The 10226-nt window shown below is 40.6% G+C and overlaps 1 protein-coding gene across 1 annotated transcript; it reads right to left on the minus strand.

The window, feature by feature from the left end:
• Nucleotides 1-2130: 2130 nt before the first annotated feature.
• On the minus strand, nucleotides 2131-6500 carry LOC144806286 (uncharacterized). The gene is made up of 2 exons (XM_078672673.1): nucleotides 3529-6500; nucleotides 2131-3377 (listed from the first exon to the last, which is right to left on the minus strand). Exons 1-2 carry the CDS (start codon nucleotides 5784-5786, stop codon nucleotides 3176-3178), a joined length of 2460 nt encoding a protein of 819 aa, XP_078528799.1. The 5' UTR covers nucleotides 5787-6500; the 3' UTR covers nucleotides 2131-3175.
• Between the last annotated feature and the right edge of the window lie 3726 nt (nucleotides 6501-10226).

A 10226-nucleotide genomic window follows, 5' to 3' on the forward strand; every position in this document is an offset into this window, starting at 1 on the left:
ATTTCAACGTTTTTTTAGGTCTCAGATTACAATAACAGTCGACTCGTTTCAGCCTATAAACTATTTAGGCCTCTTCAGGACTTTGGGCAAGGATTACACATTTACCTGCATATGAATGCAGCCAGGATCGGTGTGCATAAGTGGCAAAGCGGCAACGCAACAACCCAATAATTGGCGCTTTCAATACCGGGAAGACGGCACGTAATCCTGTATTTCTTGAAATCACTGCGTGTGGCTTAGAATCGTCCCGGAAAGGTCCAATCCATTCTCCCAACTGTAACAACCTACACGCAATAACCGGGGCAGCACTGCATATAATTCAACACGAACGGGAAGGATCCAGTAGTTAAAAAGGATTCCCTCTCTGCCGGCAAACTCCGTACAGCACTTCTTGAAGCGATGGCATGTCTTTTTGCCACAGGGCGTTTCTCGTTTTGTATATGGCGCATCCTAACATAAACTGATCTCTTAAGCGATCCTCTAAAGCTGCACTAACATTGCACGTGGAAGCCAATTTGCGCAAGGTAGTTATGTATTGTTCCACCGACTCATCCTACCTTTGCATTCTTCTCCCGAAGTGATATCGTTCAAGGACAGTACTCACTTTGGGGAGGTAGTGCAAGTCTATCTTTTTGATGCAGATCTCGTATTCATTAGGAGTGTCAGAGTCACTATTCAATGTTCAAAGAATTCTTGTCCCTCAGAGCCCAAACAATGCATTAACCATGAGGCTTTCCTCTCTGCACTTAAGGAAGTGCCACAGACATGAGCATAATATGTGAAAACCTTCTTACACATGAGAGAAGGAACTCCTGGAGATGTCAAGCGCTGGGATGCCTAATAGGTAACCAGGCGCTATACAAAACTCAGAATAATAATATAATAATAATAACAAGAAGGGAGGGGCAGTGACATTTTGCGTTATGTATGTACTATGTTTTGACCTAGTTACTACTTAAGGGTGATCTTGAGTGATCTGCTTACAGTGCGCAATATCCACAAACCTTATAAGCTGTGCGCATCAGCGAAACTGCGTGAATTTTCAGCAATAAAAATTTAGGCCAATGCGCACAATCCCAGAAATTTTATTTGTTTTGCGCATCAGCGGAACCATCAGCCTGATTACTGATGGCACATATTTATACAGGGAGAATTCACTTTAGTCTGGTGCTCAATTACATGTGTAGACGTGAGTCTGGTGGTGCCTGATAACTGAAAGGCACATATTTGTTTACATACAATTTCATATATGTCTGATTTATTATTCCTATTACAGCTCCTTCTACTTTGAGAAGGCCTGTCCTAGACCAGTGTGTGGACAAAACCCATGCCGACAAATCAAGGACAAAGGGATTGGGACATGGTCTAGGCACACTAACAACAAATCCTACATCAAACCTCACGTTTAACTGATGGAGAGCTATGAGCGACCTGAATCGCAATACTGAGAAAAAGTAACCAGGAGAATTGCTGCAAATTAAAGTACATTTTAAAAAAACTAATAATGAACTACATAACCACAGATGTGTGACCTGGAAGCCGATTGTTTCTTAATATAGCCCTTGTGTGTGATAACCTTGCAGTGCTCACATTATCATCCGCGCTAGAAGAGATGGGAGCCTGGGGTGTCTGGTTACAGAAGCTCATTTACATACAAAGGGGGTGACAGCCTGTTCACTTCACACAGCACAACTTGTTTACGTAAAATGCTTGTACACAGAACAAGGTAAAGTCTTGTGTCTATTTTTTTCATTTTATTTAATATATCCCGCACCTCTCTCTCTTCTTCTCTTCCTCGCATTTCAATTCATCGTAAATTACACAAATATACTATTGCTTTATCAGCACGGCACAAGTAGGGGGTGGACACAGTTTGATGGGGTCCAGTTCCACCTAGCTACTTAGCCTGCGAATGGGAATTGTTACTTTGTTTCTTGCATCTACAGACACAGGCCTCAGAGTGTTTGTAACTATCCGCCCCAATAGCAGTGTCACCTTTATTTATTTGTATGAGTGGCACAAGAGAGGAACAAAGAACTAGACAAAATTAGCCCTTCTATTGCCTAATACACTGTAAATGTGAAACACTTTGGGGCTTGGGGGCTGGATAAAGAACGTCAGGAAACAAACGCAAATTAAAAGTACATTGTATTTATTCGCTGAAAATTGTTTAAAAATGTAATTTCCAAGTTCCGCATAGCACTTTAAAAATATTTCGCCTTTCAGTCCTTTCCGAGTTTAGTTAAAAACTGATAGTGGGAAAATCACATGATGTATAAAAACTGAGAACAAAAACGTATTTTTACATTATTTAATGTTTCTTGTTTTTTGTTTTTAAAACAGGCCGTCGACATTTCACATGAACATTATTATAAGGGCCCGACATCACTTCTTGTGACGTCACTACATGTAACGTCATTGTGATTTGCATTTGATAATGGGCTCTTTCACTATTTTCCTTATTTGTGCCCTGTTTATTCCATGACATCAGTCTATAGCAGTGGTTCCCAAACTTTTTCAACCCATGGCTCCCTTGGCTTATTGATCGTTGCCCGCGACTCCCTATTATTATGTGACATTTTTTAGTGACCGGGCAGAGGCCCTTCAGGAGCGCTGAAGAGTTTCTAAGGCGTGTCTAGACCATCACAGTGATCTAGACACTGCCTTATTAAAACTGGCTTTATAAAATTAAATAGTTAAATATAGCATAGCTGCTAAGTTTTCTGTAAATGTAGGAGACATTTCGATGTTTTTAGGGTACTCCTTAAGTGTGACACTACAAATGTGCCACACTTTATAGTGAGTAGAATGAAGCAGTTATGATAACCTACTAAAGCTTTTTACACATTCATTGCACTTGAATAGTTTTTCCCCTGTGTGTATTCGCTGATGTGTTTGTAGGTTTGACAGGTGACTAAAACACTTTGCACATTCACTGCACTTGAATGGTTTTTCCCCCGTGTGTGTTCGAATATATTTTTAAGGTTTGATAACTGACTAAAGCACTTTGCACATTCATTGCACTTGTATAGTTTTTCCCCTGAGTGTGTTCGCTGATGCGTTTGTAGGTTTGACAGGTGACTAAAGCTTTTTCCACATTAACTGCACTTGAATAGTTTTTCCCCTATGTGTGTTCGCTGGTGTCTTCGTAGGTATAATAACCTACTAAAGCTTTTTACACATTCACTGCACTTGAATCGTTTTTCCCGTGTGTATTCGCTGATGACTTTGTAGGTTTGACAGGTGACTTTTCCCCCGTGTGTGTTCGCTGATGACATTGAAGTCTTGATAAGTGGCTAAAGCACTTTGCACATTCACTGCACATAAATGGCGTTTCCCCTGTGTGTGTTTTCTGATGACGTTGAAGGCTTGATAACCTACTAAAGCACTTTGCACATTCAGTGCACTTGAATGGCTTTTCCCCCGTGTGTTCTCGCTGATGACGTTGAAGGCTTGATAACTGACTAAAGCCAGGGGAATGGCTTTTCCCTTGTGTGTTTTCGCTGGTGTCTTCGTAGTTCTGATAACCGACTAAAGCTTTTTACACATTCATTGCACTTGAATGGCTTTTCCCCTGTGTGTGTTTGCTGATGACTTTGTAGTTCTGATAATTGACTAAAGCTCTTCCCACATTCATTGCAATGGGATGGCTTTTCTCCTGTGTGTGTTCGCAGATGACTTTGAAGTTGTGATAACCGACTAAAGCACTTGGCACATTCACTGCACTCGAATGGCTTTTCCCCAGTGTGTATTCGCAGATGTGTTTGGAGGCCTGATAAATAACTAAAGCTCTTTAGACATTCAATGCACTTGAATGGCTTTTCCCCAGTGTGTGTTCGCAGATGTCTTCGTAGTTCTGATAACCGACTAAAGCTCTTCCCACATTCACTGCACTTGAATGGTTTTTCCCCTGTGTGTTTTCGCTGGTGTATTTGTAGTTCTGATAACCTACTAAAGCTCTCTACACATTCATTGCACTTGAACGGCTTTTCCCCTGTGTGTGTTTGCTGATGACTTTGTAGTTCTGATAATTGACTAAAGCTCTTCCCACATTCATTGCAATGATATGGCTTTTCTCCTGTGTGTGTTCGCAGATGACTTTGAAGGTTTGATAACTGACTAAAGCACTTTGCACATTCACTGCACTTGAATGGCTTTTCCCCCGTGTGTGTTCGCTGATGAATTTGAAGGTTTGATAACTGACTAAAGCACTTTGCACATTCACTGCACTTGAATGGCTTTTCCCCCGTGTGTGTTCGCTGATGAATTTGTAGCACTGATAATCGACTAAAGCTCTTCCCACATTCACTGCAGTTGAATGCTTTTTCCCCTGTGTGTGTTTTCTGATGACGTTGAAGGCTTGATAACCTACTAAAGCACTTTGCACATTCAGTGCACTTGAATGGCTTTTCCCCTGTGTGTGTTCGCTGATGAGTTTGGAGGACTAATAAGTGTCTAAAGCACTTTGCACATTCACTGCAATGGTATGTATATGTTCGCTGGTGTATTTGTAGTTCTGATAACCTACTAAAGCTCTTTACACATTCATTGCACTTGAATGGCTTTTCCCCTGTGTGTGTTTGCTGATGACTTTGTAGTTCTGATAATTGACTAAAGCTCTTCCCACATTCATTGCAATGATATGGCTTTTCTCCTGTGTGTGTTCGCAGATGACTTTGAAGGTTTGATAACTGACTAAAGCACTTTGCACATTCACTGCACTTGAATGGCTTTTCCCCCGTGTGTGTTCGCTGATGAATTTGAAGGTTTGATAACTGACTAAAGCACTTTGCACATTCACTGCACTTGAATGGCTTTTCCCCCGTGTGTGTTCGCTGATGAATTTGTAGCACTGATAATCGACTAAAGCTCTTCCCACATTCACTGCAGTTGAATGCTTTTTCCCCTGTGTGTGTTTTCTGATGACGTTGAAGGCTTGATAACCTACTAAAGCACTTTGCACATTCAGTGCACTTGAATGGCTTTTCCCCTGTGTGTGTTCGCTGATGTGTTTGGAGGACTAATAAGTGTCTAAAGCACTTTGCACATTCACTGCATTGGTATGTATATGTTCGCTGGTGTATTTGTAGTTCTGATAACCTACTAAAGCTCTTTACACATTCATTGCACTTGAATGGCTTTTCCCCTGTGTGTGTTTGCTGATGACTTTGTAGTTTTGATAATTGACTAAAGCTCTTCCCACATTCATTGCAATGATATGGCTTTTCTCCTGTGTGTGTTCGCAGATGACTTTGAAGGTTTGATAACTGACTAAAGCACTTTGCACATTCACTGCACTTGAATGGCTTTTCCCCCGTGTGTGTTCGCTGATGAATTTGTAGGACTGATAATCGACTAAAGCTCTTCCCACATTCACTGCAGTTGAATGCTTTTTCCCCTGTGTGTGTTTTCTGATGACGTTGAAGGCTTGATAACCTACTAAAGCACTTTGCACATTCAGTGCACTTGAATGGCTTTTCCCCTGTGTGTGTTCGCTGATGTGTTTGGAGGACTGATAAGTGTCTAAAGCACTTTGCACATTCACTGCAATGGTATGTATATGTTCGCTGGTGTCTTTGTAGTTCTGATAACCTACTAAAGCTCTTTACACATTCACTGCACTTGAATGGTTTTTGTCCTGTGTACGTGTGCTGATGAAGCTTGAGTAGTGATGACAAACTAAAGCTCTCGCTGCATGTGTATGATTCTTCTTTCTTGGTTAGTGTCTGCGGGTCAGGTTTATATTTGTCTACATCCCATGTCTGTATTTCCTGATGGGCCAACATGGCTGATAAAGCACTCGTGGTTTTCTCACACACTTTATATGTGTGCAGTATTTTGCATGTTAGATTTCTGCTTTAACAATAAAATGCAATTGCCACCAAACATTTGCCACACTCCGAATACGTAGAAGCTGTCTTTGTAGGCGATTGTGCCTTTAGATTGGATTATGGCTATGCACGCTTGCAGAAAAAGATGTATCTTCTTTCTGCCCGGTGCAAATTTGGAACAGTCTGTTGTATTGTAGCTAGAAGAACTCCTCTTTCCTTTACCCGTCAGTTGTCCGGCTCCGCTCTGTTGTGCTTTTCTCTGGTTACTGTGGTTTGGCCAGAAAGAGTTTACAATTCACCTAGAGCATGGAATGAGGGCTTGTCATCATATTATAAAACAGAGCACTGCTGTAATCACATCATACCGATCCGATGATCAAAGCTGGTGTTGGACACTTGTTTATACAGGACGCGGTTTGTAATTGGTGTTGCCTTAATTTTCCTATGGTCATTTCTTCGTCTTGTGGCGTGGAGGTGCTCAGCTCAGCCTCTTACAATCACTGAACTGCCCTTGATGCTTGATCCGGGATCTGTCAGTTTGTGTGCAGGTTCCTCTGTCGCTGACTGCGCTGATGTTTTCCTGAACACTGTAGCTCATTATTTCTGCTATTATTGAAGATTTACAGCATTCGCTTCATTATTGATGGTCATTTCATACATTCAAGGATGGTTTTCTGTTGGATGTAAAGATATTTAACATTACTAAATTGAAACATAATGGAATGAGAATTCACAATGTTTAACTGGTTGTAAAAGACATTTCGGAGGAGATTTACCAAATCTCACGCAATGCAGCGCAGCCCCCCCCCCGCGAGGCTGCGCTGCGTTGCACGACAGGGGGGGAGCAGGAGAGCACCATATTTTCAAAGATATAGCTCTCTCCTTCCCTTTCCCTTGCGCTGGCACTGATTACAGTGGACTACTTGAAGGAAAGAACAAGTGTACAGCGGATAATACTTTAGTTGAACTAGTTTAGGATTTGTAAGTAGGTGTTCCCACGGTATCGTCTCCTGTCCACGTGACGATTAAAGCATAAAAGTATTAGAAGTGCATTCAATTAGAAATTGGTTGCATCCCATGGGGCACTCTGGAAATAATGTTCAGTGAAGTTGTAAATAAGTTTCTTGTACTCAATTTGAAATGATCAAATTAATTTTATTTCTTCTCTTTTTAGATAGTCATTCCATATTCATCAATGTCAATGTTAGTTACACATCTGATTAATGAAGGCTCCAATGCATTTCGGGCAATAGCCCTTCGTCTCGGAGCATATCTAGAAATGAAAACAATAGAGCTCATTCAGTCTATTAAATTCATAGTTTCTGCATCAAAAAATAGTATCTACAGTGGTAATTTAAACGTGAAACTTGAGCGAACAAAATAAACGTGCATGAAGTGCAACAAACATGCGGTGAAAAAGTGAAATAAAAATCCGATCAGGAAAACTTACTGGTTCGGCGAGTGCGCCGTGTCAGAGTATCAAGGTGTCCGTCAATATACGCAGTGCCTAAAATTCATAAGCATCCAACGGACTCGCCCATTAGACCCATTGTATCCACTCAAGGCAGCATCCATGAACCAGTTGGACAATTTCTAGACAGACATTTACAACCTATTGTTCAAGGCCTGAAAAGTTACATGAAAGATACCACTGACTTTTTACGCAAATTGGAGACAATCAATATCAGTCCCAATGAAAGCTTATAGTCATGCACTGCAGATGTCAGATCTTCCTCATCAGGAGGGTATTGAAGCCACGGAACAAGCAATCCTTAACCTCTTGCATGCTCATGACAAGGTGAGCTCGTCATGAGGCACACTGGAGCTGTGCTCATGACAAGGTGAGCTCGTCATGTATAATGGGATTATCAATCAATCAGCACAGGAGGGGAAAAGCCTTGGCAGCCAAGTGGTTAAACTAAATGTGGAAGAACCCATGCAACTATTCCTAATGGAATTAGTAATCTTTACTCTATATCAAAGCTATTTTAAGCATGAGAATGATTGGTACCTTCAGCTTGTAGGTACTTCGTTGGGCAACTGTGCAGCCCCAGTCTATGCGAACCTATTCATGGGTGAATTTGAACAAATGAATATCTTTATGAATCCCAATTGGTTGAACAACTTAAAAATGTATGCTCGATACATAGATGATCTCTTCATTGTATGGACCAATACTAAAGAAAGGTTGGAACAAGCACTCAACACCTTAAACACAGTTGACAAACGCATTCAATTCACGTGGGTCATCGATACCCAATCAGTAACCTTTCTAGATGTTTCTGTCAAACTACATGACAACCAGATTTCTACAGACATTTACCGGAAATCCACTGACCGGAATAATGTACTACATTATTCCAGCTTTCACCAAGGGTCATTAAAACGACACCTCCCAAAATCTCAAATGTTAAGAGTGAAACGAATAACCTCGGATCCCATGAAAGCAAAGCAGCGTGTTAACGAAATGGGTGAGAGATTTAGACAAAGAGGATACCCGCAGCAAATTATAGAAACTGCCAAAACAGAAACCAGTGTTCTCAATCGCAAGGATTTACTAAAGCCTGCTCCAAAACAACAAAGTGAAAGTACAGTTATCGTGTCCAAATATTCCAATGTTAGTACAGCCTACAAAAAGGTCATATTGAAGCACTGGGCCATGTTAATGGCTGAACCGGATTTTGATGGAATCTTTAACCATCAACCAATATTTGCTTACACAAGGGGGAAAAATCTTGGTGAAATCCTTAAACAACGTGATCAAACTGAAATCACCTTCAAAGGAACAAGACCATGTGCAAATTGCAATAATTGCCACAACATAATACTCGGCAATAAAGCCATGCATCCTATAAAGGGTCAACAAATTGCATTAAAGGTTACATCCACTTGTGACACAATGAATGTTGTGTCTCTACTGAAATGCCCTTGCGGCAAAGCGTACATAGGAAAGACTGAACGAAAATTAAAAGTACGCCTCAATGAACACAAGTCCAACATAAGAACCAAAAACCTGAAATCATCAGTAGCAGCGCATTTCTTAGAGATGAACCATAACATTTCTCAACTGAAATTCATGGTGTTAGAAACAGTACAAAAGATTGAAGGAAGAGACAACAGCAAGTATTTGCTTCGCCACGAAAACTACTGGATTTACAGATTGAACACGATGAAGCCCCATGGATTAAATGATCGAACTGAATTTTCTTGTTACATATAATTTTGAGCCCACAGGGGTGTTTATGTTCTGTACAATTGACCTGATGAAGTTCAGCCTATCTTTTACCTTATTTACTTTTCTCTAGTTTGGTGATTTTATATTTCCCCATTGAACGCATCTTACTTACTTATCCGTATTATTTTTTAGAGTCACCGTACATTATTATTTTTTATCGTCACCGTACACTTTTTACGTCACTGCCGTCTTTCCTTTTTCACTTTTGTTTCCAAATAGTCTATCTTTCATGGTTCCACATGATCGACATTTAGGAGTCCGTTTTTTAGCTTTATGCATCACAGTGCCTTCACGTGACTCTCACGTTGTACGTGAAATTACCCAATAGACTCTCGGATACGCCGACTATCTGGATGCTCCGCTAACCGCGAGCCACCAAATTAGACAACCAGCGTTTTACCTTTTCATTTTCTTCACCCTTGAGTATTATATTTTGAAAGCTCTCGTAGCAATTCCACAACTTGTTAGGACGTTAGACTTACCCTGTTTTTTCCCTACGTTTAGATATTCTGATACTCTGACACGGCGCATTCGCCGAACCAGTAAGTTTTCCTGATTGGAACCCGTCTTTTTTATTTCACTTTTTTACCGCATGTTTGTTGCACTTCATGCACGTTTATTTCGTTCTCTCGCGTTTCACGTTTAAATTACCACTGTAGATACTATTTTTTGATGCAGATACTATGAATTTAATAGACTGAATGAGCTCTATTGTTTTCATTTGTGGATATGCTCCCAGACGAAGGGCTATTGCCCGAAATGCATTGGAGCCTACATTTATCAGATGTTTAACTATCATTGACATTGATGAATATGGAATGACTATCTAAAAAGAGAAGAAATAAAATGAATTTGATCATTTCAAATTGAGTACAAGAAATTAGTTACAACTTCACTGAACATTATTTCCACTGATTACAGTGGCCCTGCGCCATGCACACACCTTAGAACCAGAGCGCCAAGTTGTGTGTGTGTGAGTCCAGCATAGGTTCTGTACAGGAAGGACACCCTTCCTGTACAAAATACGATGCCTAGACATAAGGGAAAGTTTTTTCCATTTTGTATACGTGTTGCAAAGTGCAGCATGCATGCAAAGTTAGAAAAGGAAGGAGAAATGAAAGCATTTCTCCTTCCTTGTACCTAGTTTAAAAGGGTGCACT

The sequence above is a fragment of the Lissotriton helveticus genome (genome assembly GCF_964261635.1).
Source record: "Lissotriton helveticus chromosome 1_1 unlocalized genomic scaffold, aLisHel1.1 SUPER_1_unloc_6, whole genome shotgun sequence".
NCBI classification, from domain to species: Eukaryota; Metazoa; Chordata; class Amphibia; order Caudata; family Salamandridae; genus Lissotriton; species Lissotriton helveticus.